Source organism: Leptodactylus fuscus, chromosome 3 (assembly GCF_031893055.1).
Source record: "Leptodactylus fuscus isolate aLepFus1 chromosome 3, aLepFus1.hap2, whole genome shotgun sequence".
Lineage (NCBI taxonomy): Eukaryota > Metazoa > Chordata > Amphibia > Anura > Leptodactylidae > Leptodactylus > Leptodactylus fuscus.
Window position 1 is genome coordinate 174521227 of NC_134267.1, and position 20953 is coordinate 174542179.

General features: G+C 41.4%; 1 protein-coding gene across 1 annotated transcript in view; it reads right to left on the reverse strand.

Moving 5' to 3' along the window:
* LOC142198013 (arylacetamide deacetylase-like) overlaps nucleotides 1-20953 on the reverse strand; it is a 43942-nt gene that overhangs the window by 6018 nt on the left and 16971 nt on the right. Inside the window, exons 2-3 of the mRNA XM_075268805.1 lie at nucleotides 3858-4080; nucleotides 1707-1776 (exon numbers count right to left, since the gene is read on the reverse strand). Of these exons, the coding sequence (XP_075124906.1) occupies nucleotides 1707-1776; nucleotides 3858-4080 (293 nt within the window). The remainder of the gene's footprint in view (nucleotides 1-1706; nucleotides 1777-3857; nucleotides 4081-20953) is intronic.

The window sequence follows — 20953 nt, forward strand, 5'->3', positions numbered from 1 at the left end:
TACTAGTACTATTATTTCTTTGATTCCCCACAATATTTGTGTTTGTATTGGATGATGTTATTTGTATCTGTATGCATTTTATATTTAGATACTAATAAACTTGAATAGTTTTATACTATTAGGGTAAGAGCTCGTTCATATCTGTGCCCGGTCACCGTTCTGCAGGTTTGCGATCCATGCACAAAACAGAGGCAGGAGACGGAAATCTGCAGGACTCTTTCAAACCATTTTTTTTTTTTAAATCAGACAAAGAGTCGGACATGCAGTACTCTAGGTCCGATTTAAAAAAAACGGTTTTGCGGCGGAGAGCATAAAACGCTCACCGCCGCTCACGACCAGACCCGGTCTGACAGGTTTCCGTCTTCTGCATGTAGAAGACGGAAACCGCAGAATGGACTGCCGAACTAATGTGAACCTAGCGTAAGTTCACACAGGGTTTTTTGGTCAGGATTATGAGGCCGTAAAAAAAAGCGAGATGCTCATTCTTTCAGGCAGAGTCGCCTCACAACATCTGCCTGAAGACACTCCCTCCTGACTAGGCCCATTCATTTGGGCCTAATCCGGAGCAAAGTGCGTGACTGGATGCCGATGCACTGCACCGGCATCCAGTCGCAGCTGCCCGTATTTTGGACCGGAACCACCCCCATGTGAACTTACCTTTAGAGTGTGGAAGTTTTTTTTATTTATTCCTGCAAAATAAAAACAAAAGTGGAGGGAAAACCTGTCAGTTTTTCACCTTTCGTGTTTGTTTTTATTTAATAGCACAAAGTGCTACTAAAAACTTTTTAAAATAGTTTTTTATTTTGCATGGTTCATCATGGGTGAAGCTATAACCCTTTAATAAGGGCATGTTATTGAGGTATTATTTTATTTATTTTCTTAATTGTTTTATTTTATTTTTTACTTTTCTATTTATTTATTTTATTTATTTATATATTTTTTTACATTGTGTCCCCATAAGGTTATAATAGATCATTGGTGACATCTGACCACAATTTTTTTTTTTTTTTTGGGGGGGGAGACTGATTTCCCCTGTAACTGGGGCTGGTATATTTAGCCCCAGTTGCAGGAGGAATACAGCCTCCTGCCTATAACTGCTCTAAGGATGGGTCATCAATATAAGATAATTGGGGGACTGGAAACCAGTTTCCCCACCTGTTCTCTGCTGATAGTCAGAGAATGGAGTAGGAAGTAGCCAGCACTGTTCTCATTGTAGTGGCCAGATCAGGAATTGCAGATGATTCAGCTCAGCTACTACAGAGAGCAGAACTGTTTGCTTCCTGGTCCAATATTTGAGTATCAGCTGCTGAGAATAACTGATACTTGGGGTGCTGGGTCTCAGTCCCTCAGAGATGTAATATCCTATCTGTAGGATAGGTCATCAATATTTTTAGACAGGAAAACTAATTTAATAGCTATCAAATGTAAAAGACTGGTAGGGCAGACAAAATAAGACAATGGCACTGCAAGATTGTCTTATCTCCAAGGCTTTAGTATTTAGCATTCTTCAATGTTACATGGCATACAAGTTTACCTCTAAGTTAATAATTAGAGATTTACTTTGCACTTTAGCATGACTGAGGATCAAAAGTTTAGTGAAAATCTTATGCACATATTGGCAGCTCTACTTGTAGTGTAAGAGTTCAATGTCTGAAACAAAGGACAAGAGTAACAATAAGAGCTATAGAACAGCAGACAGTACCTACTTGATTGATACAACTATGGCATTCAGCCTATGTGCAGATTGTTTTGATAGCTGATCATATGGCTTCATTCCTGCAGGATAGTTAGACAATAAACAAGGGTTCAATGAATTCATCATATGAGAACATTACACAACATTCAATTCTATGGACCTTGTAAAAACATGACTCTTAAGGATACATTACAGATTAAACATTTCATTATATAGCTATGTGATAGTCTTAGTGGTGGTCTCTAAGTAATATAGGAGCATTACAGCTGCTATCTTTTTCATTAGTTTTTCCCCTCTGGTGTCTGATAGCAGTAGGCCCTGTTCCCTGGTACAAGAACAGTGATCCTGTAGAATCTAGTTACCTTAGACGCCCCAAGCACAGCATGGATCAACTTCAAGTTATATTGCTACAAAACCACCTGACTTCTCTCTAAGTCTGCAATATACTGTATTTTGAAGTGTATTATCTATCTATCTACTATAAAATCTTTAATACTAAGGAACCGTCCTAATTCTTGGATCCTGATAACAGAAAATATGGGTGAGTCCAATCAAATTTAGTACGGTCTGATTGGATTATGAATTGGACTTTGTGGCAGTCTTGTTTTATCAAGTTTTTATGGAAACTAAAGTTACTCATCGACATAAGATCATGCCCAGACGAAAACTTGACATCTGGAATTTGCCACAAGGGCTGATGTGCCTCAAAGACATAAAAGCAGGATGTGTTTTTCAGAATTAGTAAAGTGCAATAACATCCATTTTGTATTCTACGTGAAATAAACTCATACTGATGCCAGGACTCGGTGTTGGTCCAAACAGTGATCACATTATGAATGGAACAGACATGGCTCTGTATATTTATTTGTCTTTATTTATATCCCTGGCTTGTTTTGCTCCTTATTACATTCCTACACTAATGCTAAATACACACGACTGTATTCCAGCATGTCGCAGGCATTACAGTTGTGCTGTTCCTCTGTTATTCCTCCTAGAAATATATTATGATATTAACCATTCCCCTTGTCAGACAGGTCCCTACACAGTTTGTCAGTCTGTCAGACCATATTAGAGTATGCATACCTGTTATCAATTCATCCAGTTAACACAGTTGTCAATTCATTTATATATTTTTAGTAGGAATTACAGAGGAACAATACAGTGCAAAGAAGAAGTTCTAAGAAATGATGCCCCACAATTGTTATTTCACAAAGTATGCAAGTAATGTGTTATGCCCTCACCTGTTCGAACTAGGGCGCCATCCTCTAGCCGCATTGTATTGCGCAGGAGGTGTTCCGTTCATGATTACCTGTTCCTGGACTCTGGTCATTTTGTGTTGTCACGGTTAGGGTTACTTTGGTGGGCTTTGTATTTGACAGCCTATCTACCATTCAAGTCTGAGGCAGGTTCTGGACTTCCTATATACAGGTCATCAGCCTACACATGTTTGCTGCCTATTGTGTCCCTGACCTTGCTAAGTGTTTGTCCTGGTTCTTGCTTTTACTGACCTCAGCTTTTTGGCTTTTGACTTCTCTTTGGATTTCGATGTGATACTTTTTGTCTCTCTGGTTTGACTTCGGCTTGCTGACTCCTCTTCCATGTTGTTTTGTCTTGTCCTGTTCTATGTAACACTTATAGAGAGAAGGGACTGTCGCCCAATTGTCCTCTACCATCTAGGGTAGTTGAGGCAAGTAGGTAGGGACAGGGGCTGCGTCAAGTTTAGGACTCACTGTCTCTGTCAATCCCTTTCTTCCAGGTTTCTGCAGCAGCCACTGGGAAATTGCTCAACAGACAATTCCCTTTCAGAGTGTGTATTATTTTTCCATTTTTCTATTAATAAATAGTATAATAATGATTTGTGGGTGGCAAACTCCTATGATTTCAGGTTCAATCACATCCCAAATTTTTGAAATTTCATAACTAATCCAATTAGTTACGGACTGGTTTGCTCTCTTAACATAACATCCTATTTTGACTCTATCCCAAGTATCCTCTCATTCTTGTCTGTAATAATGCTATACTGTACAGAATAATTTTTAATGTATGTGGTTAAGTGAATCTAAGGTTGGTCACGTGTTTTCTGAGCATTAACATATAAGAAAATAGAAATATATGATGATATAACAGTCCCCACAGAAAGCTTCTAGCCATTAGTCCTTACCTGCACTTCCTACGCACCATCCACCACCATGAATGTAGAGAATTGCCCTTCTTCTTGTGTTTGATTGCCCTTTAGGTACATATAAACGTACTGGAACACTGTTGAAGGTTGTGTCCGTGACAATAACATGGTTATCCGATATGGGCTCTATGTGTTCAGCATAGGTTAAAAGCATCATTACATCCATGAAATGTTTCACCCCAAACATCTCAGCAAAAGTACCCTGTGATTGAATAGAAAAGCACAGGTAATATAAAAAAGAGAGAAAACTAGGTGAAGAGCGTCATAAAAATTGTTGTAGATGGTGTCTATTGATACAGTAGCTTAAACTCTTGTTGGGGCTACTTATGTGCACAGGTCCCCTGTGTTATCAGACATTGTAAAGGTTATACCATACACTGTGAAAGTGAGTTTCCAGTAGTGTCTAAGAGGGGTCATCAAGTGATTAAATATTATATTATTATGTTATATCAGGAAAATATAACATTACTGAAATCATTAAAAATCTCCTGTGTAGATGTTTGGCAATCCCTGGTGTTCTTTTAATTCTCACAGACTGTCCACCTAGTGTGTCCACTGATAGTGGTCGTACGTGCTCAGTAGCTCTGTCAAAAAAGCTGTGATGAGTTAATACATAGGCTGTAGAATAACTCCTGCATTTGTACAGGCCATCCATCAAGCATCAGTGGTCTAAGAAACAGCTTCTTCTTACCAACACTGCAAACATTAGGTGGACATGCTCAGAGGCAGTCAAAAGAACTGAAGAGGATGTCATAAAAAATATGTAACAGCAAAGCTAGACACAACAGCATTTATTGTTAAAGCTCCTCATACACAGATCAATGGTAGACAACTATCTTTCCCAATAACGCTAAACACATGTATGCTCAGTCTGGAAGAAGCCATTAGAGGAAGCCACTGTCAGATTTTTCTGACAGTATATCATCTCATCAGAATGATAGGACCAGGCAGTTGAGCTAAAATGGCCTAATATTTATCCCCACCAAGATCTCCTGTCAGGACATCCCCATACATATTGGTTTTGCCACCTTGTCCAGTTAACTCCTTCTCACCTCAGGCCAGGTCTCCACCACTGTAAATATCTGATATCCTCCATACTATTGCGGCAGATGTCGGGAAAGGGTTAAATCATTTTATGTTGAGACAGCCATATGACAGCTTGCTATTTGCACAATATGTTGATTTTTTTTTTTACTTCTGGAAACATTTAGCTTATTGATTAGCTTTATTAACTTTTTCTTAGTGGGATGGAAAAAAATCACAGTGAACTATGCATCAAAAATACCATGTTAACTTTACTCTGTAGGTCAGTGTGATAATGGTGATACTAATATATGTAGGCTAAAATCATTTATTTTACTATTATCCTTTTTTTCATAATTAGAGCTGCGTGCAGGGAGTTTATTAATGTAATTTATGTCGTTACAATATTTTTTAGCTGTAGTTTCTATTGGTTACAATTTTGTATATGACTTTATGCATTGTTTTTGTAATATGGGGCATTAAATATGCATCAGTACCAAATATGATTATAATTTTTTATGTTGCAAAAATATACTGCAACTATATATTGCATTTTGAATACATTACAGAATTTTATTTTATTTATTTTCATTTGTACTTAGGCCGGTAAGGGGATTGAACACTAGCAGATGTGACTTTTATTATAGTACATTGCAATATCTCTTTACAAAGTGAAAGGGAAATAAATCCATAAAACTCTGCCTTTGACAGATTCCTTCAAGTTAACATGTGGAGGTGAAGTGGGAGCCTTCAATAGACCTTCATTAGTTAATGTATATGGATACATTTGGTGAGATGTATGGATGCCACTTTTAATTTACATGAGGACTTGGGACAATGGGGCAAATTTTTTATGCATTGTATGCCAAAAGTTGCTAATCTTTTGTACAAATTGGGGTTTTGCACAAAAACCTTGTGACTTTTCCAATTTTACGCGTCAGCCCCACAATAAATGATGCTAGAAATGAGGAGGGGTGCACCTTGTTATAAATAAAGCTCTCCCTGCACTGTCAATGCAGTTATAAAGACTTAAAGGGGTTGTCCCATCACAAGGATCCTATCTATACTGCTTGTTAATGTGGATGTAAGACTTTTCCTAAATACACTGCTTCAGCAAAACTGCTTTGTTTGTCCACTATCTTACTTTATTCAATTCATTGTTGACACAGCCCTTGACTTAAAAGTCAACTTATGTATCTGCCTGTTCTCAGGGGGGAGGGAAGAGGAGCTAAGTGCACGGGAGCAAGCCTGTGTTTCTAGCTATTCCTGTGTCTACACCACGTGACCTAGCTTCCTGCTCTCAGAAAGGGGAGCGGAGCTGCTTTCATTTCTGAACGTCTTCTGTTCTCCCAGTTATCAGGCTAGCTAATTCAATTGTGTTCATTATGGCAGAGACAGGCAGTTTCTGTATGTAGCACAGCATGGAGTTGATCCTGCCTGTACTTCATAGTCCAATATTGTGCATATAGTGTTGTTTGAGGACCTTTGATGACATCACAGGCCCTTCAGCCGCTCCATAGGATCACGCTATGTGGTGGGCAGAGCTACACACTAATTTGGGGGCAGAGCTAAATGACAGGTTGCATATGAAACCCCGCCCACCAAATGATGCAAGAAACCAGGAAGAACGAAGATTTTACAGCAGTGAAGACTGGTGAGTATGCAACGTGGGAATACCCCTTTAATAATGCTGATGTGCCCCAATGCATATGAACTAGATTAGTAAGGACCTTTTTTACACTGTTCCATTGAAATGCTTTTTTCCTTTCACAAACTAATATAAAACATCATCTACTTCAAAACATTTAAGCTGGCAGCAGATGACTGTGCTGCAACTGGCCTGTTCAGAAATAAAAGTATGGGCTGCACATGGGGGATACATGGATGTCCCCATGTGCTGCCCATGCACGGGCCGTGCTTCAGTGGCTTCTTTCATTAAATGAATAGGACAAAAATAGGACCTGTTCTATCTGATGCGGTCCGGATTGTTGGCCCGCACATGGGACCATGAAAAACACAGTCGTGTGTATGGACCCATAGAAAAGAATGGGTCAGTGTGCTATCCGTTAAATACATGCATAGCACACTGACCCACACCACAGTCATCTGCAAGGGGCCTAAGAGTTTGGTTAACTTTCAAACCTTCATATTCCTCTCCATTAGGCTGAGTTCACAAAGTGTTTTTTGGTCAGGAATTTGGTCAGGAATCTGCCTCAATATCAGCCCCCCAAAAAAGCCTCCCAACAGAGTTCTTCCCAAGCCACTTTTTTTAAGCAAATTGTTCAATGTTTGAAAAAACAACATTTACATATGTTGTGAGTCTAACGTGAACACATCAATATGGTGGATGCACATACTATAAATTACTGGAGATTTATTGTGGTGCAAACAATGGTTTTATTGAAAATAATAAGCAGTAAGCCAGTGTTTCTTAAAGTGGGGGGTCATATAAGAAGCTCAGGGATGGCGTCACAAAAGGATTTACAAAATAAATGAACCTCCCCAAATCCATCCCATGGTTTACTTTCACTGCTGCCAGTCAAATCCAACATGTGAACTACATTGTTTCAATAAAGCTGCGTTCACATCTGCATTGGAGCCTGTTTGGAGGCTGTTATAGAAACCATTGAAAATTGCTGGATGAAAAAATGCTGCAAAACTTTCAGTTTAAAAGAATGAGCACCCAATGAATCCTATTGTAGTCAATAGGGCCAATTGAGCACCATTGATTTCCGCTGTTTTAGCGATCAATGTGTCCATTGTTTTGATAAACAGATACACTGACATAAATGTGACTATTGCGTCACTTGTGAAACACTAAAACATTGTAGCTTACTCCTCTATGCTATATCTATAACTCTTATTCATTTCTATAGGCATTATTCTATCACATTTCACAGATATTATCAACACTGTCCCATATAGGTCACACAATCTAAATTCCCTGTCAGTATGTCTTTGAAGTAAGGGAGAAAACCCATGCGATCACAGGGAAAACATACAAACTCCTTGCAGATGTTGCACTTCGGACCAAGGACTCCAGAGCCAAGGCTACAGTGCTAACCCCTGGGCCACCATACTGCTCTGAATCTTAACTGTTTCCATAAAACCCCAAAAATCTGGAAGTGGGGATTTGAATGTTAGCAGGGAAGAAGGTGACTGTGAACTGTGGGATGGGTTAAAGGGGGCTAGCAAACAAAAGTTTCTCTCAAAAAAGGGTTGTGACTTCAGAATCTTTGGGAACCTCAGGAATAAACATTTAAGACGTCTCATAACTGAACACTGGTGGGTCTGGCAGGTACAATCACAGGAAACATGTTCTAGGAATCATTGAGGATTTTAGTGACCAGATTCCACACATTAGATATTACCAAGTTCGAACTAGCATGTTATTATTGTACTAATGTGGCACAAATTACTGTCACTGTTACTGCTATATCAGAACAATTGGACATTGTCATCTGAAGTGAGTGGCAATACATAATTATATGCAGGAATAGCAATATAAAGAGCATGTATTCTGACATTGAAGTTAATTCCCATCTTTAAATCAGTGATGATGACGAGACACAGTTGCCATCAGGGCAGGCTGTTGTCATATGCAGTGTGCAGGAGGAGGAGCAGATTCAGGAATTGGAAGAGGAGGTGGTGGACGGCGACCGACCCGACCTGGGCAGGGGTGATGTCTAGCAGGGAAAGCAGCTTAGATCTGGAGGCAAGCGCAGCACCAAAAAAGGTGGCTACAGGCAGAGGCATGTCCAGAGGCAGAGGACAGCTGCTTCACAGAAGCCAGGGCAGACACAGCAAGGCCCAAGATGTTACCTGTCCTAGCCACTCGAGAAAAACTCCCCCATACAGGCTACATTCTTCGATGATGTGGAGATTTTTCAAGTATGCGTGGAGGACAAATTTAGGGCGGTTTGCACACCGTGCAAATCCAAACTGAGTAGGGGCTCTGAAAAGAGCAACCTTACCACATCAGGCATGCGCCGTCATTTGCAAGGGGCAAGCACTGGGCTCAGTGGGAGACAGCAAACGCAGGACAATCATCGTCTGCCTCTTCCTCTGTCACTTTGGGGACTTCACCCTCATCTTCCCCTTTTCCTGCCTCTGCTCCATCTCCTACACCATCATGCGCCTCTTCCCAGCAATCCAAAATCTCCCAGGTGTTTGAGCGCAATTAAAATTATAGCGCAACCCACCCATATGCCCAAGCCTTAAACGGGCACATCTCCAAACTGCTGGCCCTGGAGATGTTGCCGTTCAGGCTTGTGGAGACTCGGGCCTTCCGTGACCTGATGGCAGCTGTGGCACCTCGCTATACCGTCCCTAGCTGTCACTACTTTTCCCGGTGTGCCGTCCCCGCCTTGCACCAGCACGTGTTGTGGAACATCTATAGATGATGGCCCATTGGAGCACCAATTATTACATTGATGCCACATCACATCTAGTAATTGAGTGAATCTCATAGATTGAGTAAGCATGCCCTGTAAAAAGTTTTCTACCCAAACATAACCCTTTTAAAGAATCGTCAGAGCTCTGCTGGACCCCCATTCTGGAGATAACAGGAACACCCTATTCTGGTGATAGATGTAGAACCTACATTTGTTACGTTTATAGCATATGTTATGGATAATGAATAATGTGTAAAACTGTACAATTTGACATATACTGTAAATGTCTAAGACTGGAATACCCCTTTAACTCCTGCTAGCTGCTGGAGTAATTTCTCTGATCCCTGCACTTATCATGAGTGTATATCTCGGTGTCATATCTATATCACATTTGCTTGTTTAGTACTATTCTGCAATAGATAGGGTGCCAACCTGCTCCACCTGTGCAGGAACAGCCCTGATTTCTACTTGACGCATACTTTTTCTGTAGGAGCTAGGTTGTAAGTTTAATTTATTAGCTGGAGAGATAGTGTGTGCCAAAAGTCTTAGGAGAGAAAAGCTTTGTACGTGTGACTGAGTTTTATTGTTAAACTTTTGAAAAGTCCTATAATGGTGACTTGGCACATGTCAACTTTCCATAGCCAAGTGTTGCTGTTGTGTAGGAACCACCCTTATTAAGCATGTGTGTTTGCTCACTGCATATAAACGTGTACTTACAGTGGGTGGATTTCTATTATAATTATATGTTGAAATTAAGTAAGAACTTTTACTAGTATATGGCAGTAACTATTGTCTTCAGTGCTGCTTTATATGGGGTATACAGCTCCATAATAGGACATTTTTTCTAGATTTGCTCTTTGATTTGATCACGTACGATCACAGTCACATTATTTATGTTTTGCTGCTGAGTCTTTGCATCTGTGTGTCTAGTACCCACTGAAAAGGGACAATGGAATGATTATCCAAAAATGGGAAAGCCAGATGGCACCCATTGGCTGTGCAATAGTATTATACCTCTGGTGCTGATCTATGAACAGTCTTCGCATGCTACAACATGATATTTTGTAGTCACACCAGGTGGAAAAACTGTTGTATAAAAGGAAGGATTTCCATAGCCTTCAGGTATGCTGTGTTGTCCTCTGTTGCTACTTGTCCAGCTGTCTGTCCATACAGTGCAATTTCAGAGCTGAGTCTGTTGTATCTACAGACTCATGTGGAGAACCCATTGCATGTCTGAGTATTGGTTATCATAAGTGTCACGCGTAGACCCCTGTGTGAATTGGCAATTAATGGGTGCACCATGGGATCGCTGATCTCTTCCTGCCGCATTGGACTTCTGATATTTGCTTTGGCTGTTCTTTACTACTGAACAACTGGCATTAGATTTGGTTGTGCAGAACACAATCTACCTTAGTACATGCAGGTTACAATATGCCTGTGTCAGTACAATGTATTTCTTCTTTGCAACACATTAGTACATTCAAGAAGCGGGGGCTCTGCTCATTCCAATCTGTGGTCTGAAGAGAGTATAGTAGTGGTTCGTGGATGTGATACAAAAAATGGCTTGTTATGAAAAGGTTCGCTCACACCTATTCCCTAAAAAAGACCCTATTGCATGATTGGGAATGAGAGTTCTCAAAAACACTCATTTGCCCAATCATTGCCTGGATAGATATTCTCCTGATCAGCCAATAAACAAGAAGAAAACACCGTAAAAGATGCTCAACTATCCACAACACATCTGCACTAACAATTGTTCAGGTATATTCATCTATGACAACTGTAAAACATATCATGGATGATACTGCCCACTAAGCCAATGTATCTAAGCCCATTAAAGGGGTTTTCCAGGAATTGAACAAATCACAGGAGGTCGGGGAAGGTGTAACATAAGAAAACAAATCATACTCTGTTAGAGACTCGGTCACAGTGTCCACCTCAAAATCATCTTGCACAGACTTTTTCCCCTTACCAGTTTCAGTTTCAGACACCCGAATGACCCTATTATAGTCAATTGACTCCTTGTGTTACCGCTTTTTCAGTAGTACGCCTCTCCGTTGTTCTGGTCTTCTGGTGGAACAGAGCAACAGAGATACAATGGTAGTGCGAACCAAGCATAAGTAGTTTACATGGTGTGACCTTAAAGAATTGTCTCTCAAAAACCATCCACCAAATTTCTATAAGCAAAATACATAGAATATTTACACATATGTTGTTATTGTAATATGACAGCAATATAAAAGAAGAAATTGTAGTAGTATACTAGTGTCTATCCCAGGTGTCAGTGTCTAGAAGTAGATGACAGCTTTCATACATGTTTATGGTTGAGGTCAAAGAGCAGAACGTTTATAACAGAGTTGTAAATCTCTGACTTGTGTGTATAAAGACTAAATATACATATAAAAGAGTGAGATCATCATGATTCAGTACAAATTAATATCCCTTTGTGATATTATCCACAATTATGGCTTTAGGTGGGAGACTAAGGGTTGGTTCACACTAGCATTTGTATTCCATCTGGAAGGAGTCCGCATGGACACCCCCTAGACGGAATACAATCGCAATTGTAAGCAGTGTGCTGGCAAAGCTCATGGACCCCATAGACTATAATGGGCTTCGTGTTCTTGCCGCACACTGTGCACTAATGATTCCTGCAGGCAGTGCGCGGCAAGCACACGGAGCCCATTATTGTCTATGGGGTCTGTGCGCTTTGCCAGCACACCGCTTACAATTGCGATTGTATTCTGTCCGGGGGGTGTCCATGTGGACTCCTTCCGGATGAAATACAAATGCTAGTGTGAACCAACCCTTAGACTTGGTGCTCACTCACAATGGGCCAGATGTATGCCATATGCTGTTGATATGTTTAATCACTGTGTATACTGTACTGTATGTGTCCCTTTAATTGTGATGACTTGATATTGCACTAATTATTTCATGCTACTGGCACTTTCAGTGTCTTCTGCTGAGTTATTCTTTCTTTATTGATCTTTCACAATGGTTCTCCTACATGAGCGGAACCCAGTTGTGTTTATTAGAGATGAGCGAACACTAAAATGTTCGAGGTTCGAAATTCGATTCGAACAGCCGCTCACTGTTCGAGTGTTCGAACGTGTTTCGAACCCCATTATAGTCTATGGGGAACATATACTCGTTAAGGGGGAAACCCAAATCCGTGTCTGGAGGGTCACCAAGTCCACTATGACACCCCAGGAAATGATACCAACACCCTGGAATGACACTGGGACAGCAGGGGAAGCATGCCTGGGGGCATAAAAGTCACTTTATTTCATGGAAATCCCTGTCAGCTTGCGATTTTCGCAAGCTAACTTTTCCCCATAGGAATGCATTGGACAGCGCTGATTGGCCAGAGTACGGAATTCGACCAATCAGCGCTGGCTCTTCTGGAGGAGGCGGAGTCTAAGATCGCTCCACACCAGTCTCCATTCAGGTCCGACCTTAGACTCCGCCTCCTCCGGCAGAGCCAGCGCTGATTGGCCGAAGGCTGGCCAATGCATTCCTATGGGAATGCAGAGACTTAGCAGTGCTGAGCCAGTTCTGCTCAACTACACCGTGTGCCGGTCAGCCCATCTGATATAGCAGAGCCGAGTGTGCACACTCGGCTCTGCTACATCAGATGTAGCAGAGCCGAGGGTGCACTGGAACCCTTATGCACACTCGGCTCTGCTACATCAGATGTAGCAGAGCCGAGGGTGCTCTGGAACCCCTGTGCAAACTCAGCTCAAGCTAATAGAATGCATTGGCCAGCGCTGATTGGCCAATGCATTCTATTAGCCCGATGAAGTAGAGCTGAATGTGTGTGCTTAGCTGAACTACTCCACCGGCGTAGTTGAGCTAAGCACACACATTCAGCTCTACTTCATCGGGCTAATAGAATGCATTGGCCAGCGCTGATTGGACAGAGTACGGAATTCGACCAATCAGTGCTGGCTCTGCTGGAGGAGGCGGAGTCTAAGATCGCTCCACATCAGTCTCCATTCAGGTCCGACCATAGACTCCGCCTCCTCCGGCAGAGCTAGCGCTGATTGGCCGAAGGCTGCCAATGCATTCCTATGGGAATGTAGAGACTTAGCAGTGCTGAGCCAGTTCTGCTCAACTACACCGTGTGCCGGTCAGCCCATCAGATGTAGCAGAGCCGAGGGTGCACTAGAACCCTTATGCACACTTGGCTCTGCTACATCAGATGTAGCAGAGCCGAGGGTGCACTGGAACCCCTGTGCAAACTCAGCTTACGCTAATAGAATGCATTGGCCAGCGCTGATTGGCCAATGCATTCTATTAGCCTGATGAAGTAGAGCTGAATGTGTGTGCTTAGCTGAACTACTCCACCGGCATAGTTGAGCTAAGCACACACATTCAGCTCTACTTCATCGGGCTAATAGAATGCATTGGACAGCGCTGATTGGCCAGAGTACGGAATTCGACCAATCAGCGCTGGCTCTGCTGGAGGAGGCGGAGTCTAAGATCGCTCCACACCAGTCTCCATTCAGGTCCGACCTTAGACTCCGCCTCCTCCGGCAGAGCCAGCGCTGATTGGCCGAAGGCTGTCCAATGCATTCCTATGAGAATGCAGAGACTTAGCAGTGCTGAGCCAGTTCTGCTCAACTACATCGTGTGCCGATCAGCCCATCTGATGTAGCAGAGCCGAGTGTGCATAAGGGTTCTAGTGCACCCTCGGCTCTGCTACATCTGATGTAGCAGAGCCGAGTGTGCATAAGGGTTTTAGTGCACCCTCGGCTCTGCTACATCTGATGTAGCAGAGCCGAGTGTGCACACTCGGCTCTGCTATATCAGATGGGCTGACCGGCACACGGTGTAGTTGAGCAGAACTGGCTCAGCACTGCTAAGTCTCTGCATACCCATAGGAATGCATTGGCCAGCCTTCGACCAATCAGCGCTGGCTCTGCCGGAGGAGGCGGAGTCTAAGGTCGGACCTGAATGGAGACTGGTGTGGAGCGATCTTAGACTCCGCCTCCTCCAGCAGAGCCAGCGCTGATTGGTCGAATTCCGTACTCTGGCCAATCAGCGCTGTCCAATGCATTCCTATGGGAAAAAGTTTATGTCACAAAAATCACAATTACACACCCGATAGAGCCCCAAAAAGTTATTTTTAATAACATTCCTACCTAAATAAAGGTTATCCCTAGCTATCCCTGCCTGTACAGCTATCCCTGTCTCATAGTCACAAAGTTCACATTCTCATATGACCTGGATTTGAAATCCACTATTCGTCTAAAATGGAGGTCACCTGATTTCGGCAGCCAATGACTTTTCCGATTTTTTTCGATGCCTCTGGTGTCGTAGTTCCTGTCCCACCTCCCCTGCGCTGTTATTGGTGCAAAAAAAGCGCCAGGGAAGGTGGGAGGGGAATCGAATTTTTTTGGAGTTTGCCACGTGATGTTCGATTCGAATCGAACACATCGAACAGCCTGATATCCAATCGAACATGTGTTCGATAGAACACTGTTCGCTCATCTCTAGTGTTTATTTGTCGTGCAATGGGCAATGCCTTCTTTATCCCACTTGCACAATTTGCACAGCCTTCGCACAATGTTAAATGTCTTGCCTTGCCTTTGTTGCTCAGGTTACATTGCGTATTGTGTTGTGTTGATATAGGACTTGCAGTGAGAGAATGAAGTTGAGGATTGCACCATGGGAGAAGTACTTTGTTGCTTTCCCATGGTCCTACCCAATGATATCATGGTTTGCCCAGGGTATCCATGGCAGGAAGGGGCATGCTATATAAGTGCCTGATTCCAGGGCAGGAGTTGCTTGTGCAGCTGAGAGGAACACCTTGTTGCTCATGCTTTGGCTTACACTGCTTGAACTGCTTGTACATCTTGAGGAAGAGAGGCACCTTGGGACTCCTCTGTCATGTGTTAGCATTTGCCTGTAGATTATATATCTTTTGATCTTGAATGTACTTTATTACTTTTATAACCTTGTAGTCCCCTATTTCATTGCGAGGCAGCCAATTTATTTCCACATTATATATTGGTGTATTTTCCCTTGTGAGATACCTTATTAGGGGTATACTATATATGTATCTATTGTTATATTTTGATCCCATGCTGAGAAGGTTACTTAGTAGAGATGAGCGAACGACGTTCAATCGAATTCATATTCGATCGAATATCAGGCCGTTCGAGGTATTCGATTACAATCGAATACCACGAGGCAAACGCACTAAAAATTTGTATCCCCTCCCACCTTCCCTGGCGCTTTTTTGCACCAATAACTGTGCAGGGGAGTTGGGACAGGAACTACTACAACGAAGGCATTGAAAAAAAATCGGAAAAAGTAATTGGCTGGCTAAATTAGGTGACCTCCACTTTATACGAATGGTCGATTTCAGATTCGGGCCATATGAGACTGTGAACTATGTGACTGTGAGACAGGGGTAGATGTACTGGCAGGGTTAGCTAGGGATTACCTTTATTTAGGTGGGAATGTTACTGAAACAGCTCTTTGGGGCTCTATCTGGTTGGGATCCCTGTCAGCTTGCGATATGCGGGAGCTGACTTTTTCCCATAGGAATGCATTGACCAGCGTTGATTGGCTGAATGCCATACAGAGTACAGCATTCGGCCAATCAACGCTGGTTCTGCCGGAGAAGGCAGAGTCTAAGATCGGTCCACAGCAGTTTTCATTGTGGTCAGATCTCAGATGTAGCAGTGTTGAGTGCACAGGTGTAGCAGAGCTGGTCGTGCGCTGAGCTCTGCTACACCTGAGATGTAGCAGAGCTGAGTGTGTGCTGAGATGCTACACCAATCAATACAGTATTGTCATTTGTCTTAGCATTATATCAATAATGGTATACTATCAGCTTCAAGCCCTGTATGGCACCAAAAAAATAAAAAATAAAAAATTATATATATATATATATATATATATATATATATATATATATATATATATATATAAAAGTCTCCCCCAAAAATAGATTAAAAAATTATTAATTGAAGAAAATAAATTATATAATAATAATAAATAATATTACGCTTAAAAAAAAGTAAGTGATGCAGTATTGACAATTAATTAAAAGAAGTTATCACATTGTTTAACCATTACCCGTCTTTAGCCATAATAATGTGACAGTTATTGAGTATTTACATAAGGTGGCCGCTCAGGAACTGATTGCAACAGCAATGTTCACAATCAGTGCCCGCAAAGATCACCGGCATTAACCTTCCGTACCGACATTGCCATTTTGGCTTAGATCACCGGCCCCTGTAACGAGAGCTATGGGAGATTATCTATTTACATGACATTCGGGAGCCTATTAAAGGGTCCCAGAATTGTCTGCTATTTCCTTCTATTACAAAACACAAAGCACTCCACCACCGTAAGAAGGTTCCCGAAACGTATGTTGGGGTGTGCCGGCGGTGTGCACCTGGGCCTCTGTTTTATGTCTTCAAAATAGGTATGCATACTTATTATAGATGAGCGAACACTATTCAAAACAGCCGTTCCGAATATCACGCTCGCATAGAAATGAATGGAAGCGGCCGGCACATAGAGTTTCCATTCATTTCTATGCGAGCGTGGTATTCGGAACGGCTGTTCCAAATAGTGTTCGCTCATCTCTAATACTTATGTAAACTGGTTAGCTTGAAGCTTGTTCATGATACATTGATTTTTGGTCCCATACCACTAGGAATAGTACTTTAGTGAATATTGTTGGGGCATAACTTAACTCTCTAACATATAACTATGTTCCATTGGGATATTTCTGATATTTTTCATGATAGGTGATTTGTATTATCATTGAATAATAATATCATGTATTCTGAATATATCTATTGTCTTATTCAGACTGTTATAGAAGTGCCAGTATTTTTCATTTCTATAAATGAAAAAAGAAAAAGAAAAAAGAAAATAAAAATTCAAATAACTTCCCTTTCCCTAGAACACATATAAAAGTACATAAATAAAGTGAAACACATACACTTAAGGTATTAGTGTGTCCAAAAATACTTGGTGTACAAACTACAATGTGGTGCTGAAAACTACAACCCGTCCTGCAAAAACCAAACCGCACTGGTATGTAGATTGAAAAATTAAGGTATGAGTCCCCAGATGCAATGGCACAAAAAAGTGTTAAAAAAAAAAAAAAAAAACCCACTATTTGGCTATTTTTTGTCTGTCTTTGTCACACAATTTGGTCCCATTAAACAACATTTCCCAATAAGGCTGTGTTCACACAGTGAATTTTTGCTCAAAAAATGCATGCATTTAAAAAAAAAAGTATGGTATCTATTTTTTGAAACTGCACATGCAAAGTGGTTTTCCAATTTTTGGACAAAGAGGCACCATGAGGACCCTGCATGATGATGATGAGAAATCATTCACATTTATTGCTTGTGCTCAGTATCACTCTTCCTATCCCCTCGTTCACATCTGCATTTGGTAATCCATTCGGGGAGTCCGCATGGGGACCCCCTGAACAGAATACCAAACGCATTGGCAAGCGGTTTGCAGTAAAGCACACGGACCCCATAGACTATAATGGGGTCCGTGTGCTTGCTGTGAGATCTCCGCACTAAATATGAGGACAGGAAAGTAGATTGTGTACTACATTATGGGAACTACATTATAGTCTATGGGGTCTGTGTGTTTTTACTGCAGACAGCACTTGCAATACAGCACTTGCAATTGTGTTTGGTATTTCGTTCGGGGGGGGGGGGGGGTTTCCTTGCGGACAACCCCAAGCGGAATACCAGCACAGATGTGAACCAACCCTTAGTATGTACCATGGATCCCACATGATCAGGACCAGTAAGGAACTAGACTGTGTTGCTCACATAATTTTGCAAGAGGGTGGGACATTTTTATGTGGTTTCAACTCAGCTCAGCTCCTCAGCAGCCAATATATTTAAATACCCAACACCACCATGTATTTTAACTAGGGCTTTAATGGCATGAACTAATAAAGGCAATCCAACAAATCCTCAGACCAAAAAAAGTCTTATCTTATCAGTCTTTTTTCTTGGCTTGAAGAATAGAGGTTATATGAGGATAAGAAATTGCATCACTTTTGTCCTTGAACCTTCTGATACACCGACCATTTTTTTTTTCTAATTTTTGTCAAAAACAGAAAGGTCTTTTTTCTAAACCGTTTTTATTTTCTGATTGCAGATTTTTAAATTGTTTACTGTACATGCGTATAGGTGCTGCCATCTCGCCTGAGCTTCTCCACTGATCTAACAGCCTTTAGTGATATGCTTTACATACAGGGGCTATCTAGTCAAAACTGGGCCACAAAGCAAACTTTTGACATGAGCCTTCCCTCCTCTCATCATGGCATAGTATCCCGTTTACCCCCACACTATAATGTCCCCAAGTGTCCTCCACACCATATAACATCCCATAGAGGCCCCTCAACACAAAAGAATATCATAAAGTGGACTCTGCACACAATGTAATGTCCCATAGCAGCCCCTCAACACAGTATAATGTCCCATAGCAGCCCTTGCATATAGTATAATGTCTCATAGTAGAAACTGCATACAGTATTAAGTCCCATAGTGGCCCCTAGACATAGTATAATTTTACATAGTGGCCCCTCCACATAGTAGTACGTCCCATTGTGGCCAAATGGTGTTTGTTGCAAATATTGCAAAAATTTCTGGTTTGGCAGAACCCAAAATTTTTAGGGTACACCACCCACAAACTATTATTAAACTCTGGGGTCTTTTCAAACCCCAGAGTATAATGATGAGGGGTCTAGGAGAGGTGAAAAACATTAAAAAAAAATTGGTACTCAGCTCTCCTGTGCTCATCTGCAATTCCTTGCTGTTTTGGCCCTCTTCAATGATGTCACAGACACCGTCATTGAAGAGGGCCTGCGATGCCGGCCTTACCCACGTGACGTGACATCACTACAGGTGCAGCATGGGGTCGTTCCAAATCCTGGGAGAGGTGAGTAACACTGTTTTTTAAGATCAATGTACACCATGAGGAGGCCCAAAAGAGGTGAGGGAAGGAGAGTATAAATGATTTTTTTTAGTTTTTACACCTCCCTTGGGCCTACACTTATTATACTCTAGGGTCTGAAGAGACCTCAAAGTATAATAATTTACCAAAAAATCCTGTCACGGCAGCCATTTTAGTTCACTCAAAATGAATCTCAAATTGTTTGATTTCGGCAAAAGACTGACAATTTGGAATATTCAGGATGAAGCTCGTTGCAAGCTGATTCACTTAACACTAGTCCATTACCACTGTGGTAAATATGGGACTGGTGCCCTGAACTTGGTGCCATTTCAGCCACTATTCGGGAAGTGCAGTGCTCATTTCGGTAATGATTTCCTCTTTGATAAGCAGGGGTCAATAAAGTATCTTTTTTTGGGAGCTGTGGGGTCTCATGGGTGGGGTAGTCTTTCTTAGCCTAAATACCACTAACTAGAGAGCTGAAGTTGATCACTGAAGGACATTGCTTACAGCTAGGCCACAGCTAACTACTCGCACCTTCTAGAAAACAGAAGAGCAATGGCCTCTCCTGTTTTACAGCATTACAAGATGTTGCATATATCTGGAAAAGTGCTAGAAGCATCACAAATGTCACTAATGTAGCCGATTATTACATATTACTACTAGGAGTTTCCCCATGGGATACTACAATAGGGAGAAGAAATCACTTTTCAGCTTCAGTCTAGGCACAGTAAGAGTGGATTCAGTGTCTTCTCATATTCAGGAGTCTTTTATGCGTTACCACTTTATGGTACATTAAACACTCTTTGCTTTTTTATGTCATTATTCTTTGATGTAAAGTCTAATTGTCCTAAGAGACCAGTCCTCATGAAGTAATATTAGATGCTTCATTATATTCGTGAAATGGTAGTTATTCCTCCTGTGATACCATCTGTTTTCAGTATGTTAGTTGCTACTGCAGTGCAGGTTTGTTTTTGTTTTTTTTGCAGAAGGGGACATTTAAAGCAAATTTATGTGTTGAGATAAATTGTTACAAAATCCAAGCACAAGCGCTATAAATAAGATGTTTATTATGAGCCGTACAAGTAGCTGATTACATGTTTTCCTTCTGTATAATTCCCTAAACTCATCTATATACAACAGAGACCTTTCCTGGTACATGCAAAGCAGTGCAAACAGAAAGTTATCCATGTCAAAAAAAAAAAAATTACAAGGTGAAAATAATTCAATGTGCGATGATGCTATTTCACAAACAAACTGCTCCCATTAGTACTATTCTATATGGCTCTGCTCACATCACCTTTAACCTTACTCCTGGAAAGGCTACTGATTAGAGATGAGCGAACAGCATTCAATAGAATTGATATTCGATCGAATATCAGGCCGTTCGAGGTATTTGATTACAATCGAATACCACGAGGCAAACGCACTAAAAATTTGTATCCCCTTCCACCTTCATTGGCTCTTTTTTTGCACCAATAACTGTGCAGGGGAGGTGACATAGGAACTATGACAACAGAGGCATCGAAAAAAAATTGGAAAAAGTAATTGGCTAGCTAAATCAGGTGACCTCCAATTTATGCGAATAGTGGATTTAAAATCTGAGTCATATGAGACTATGAACTATGTGACTGTGAGATAGGGACAGATGTACAGGCAGGGTTAGCTAGGGATTACCTTTATTTAGGTGGGAATGTTACTGAA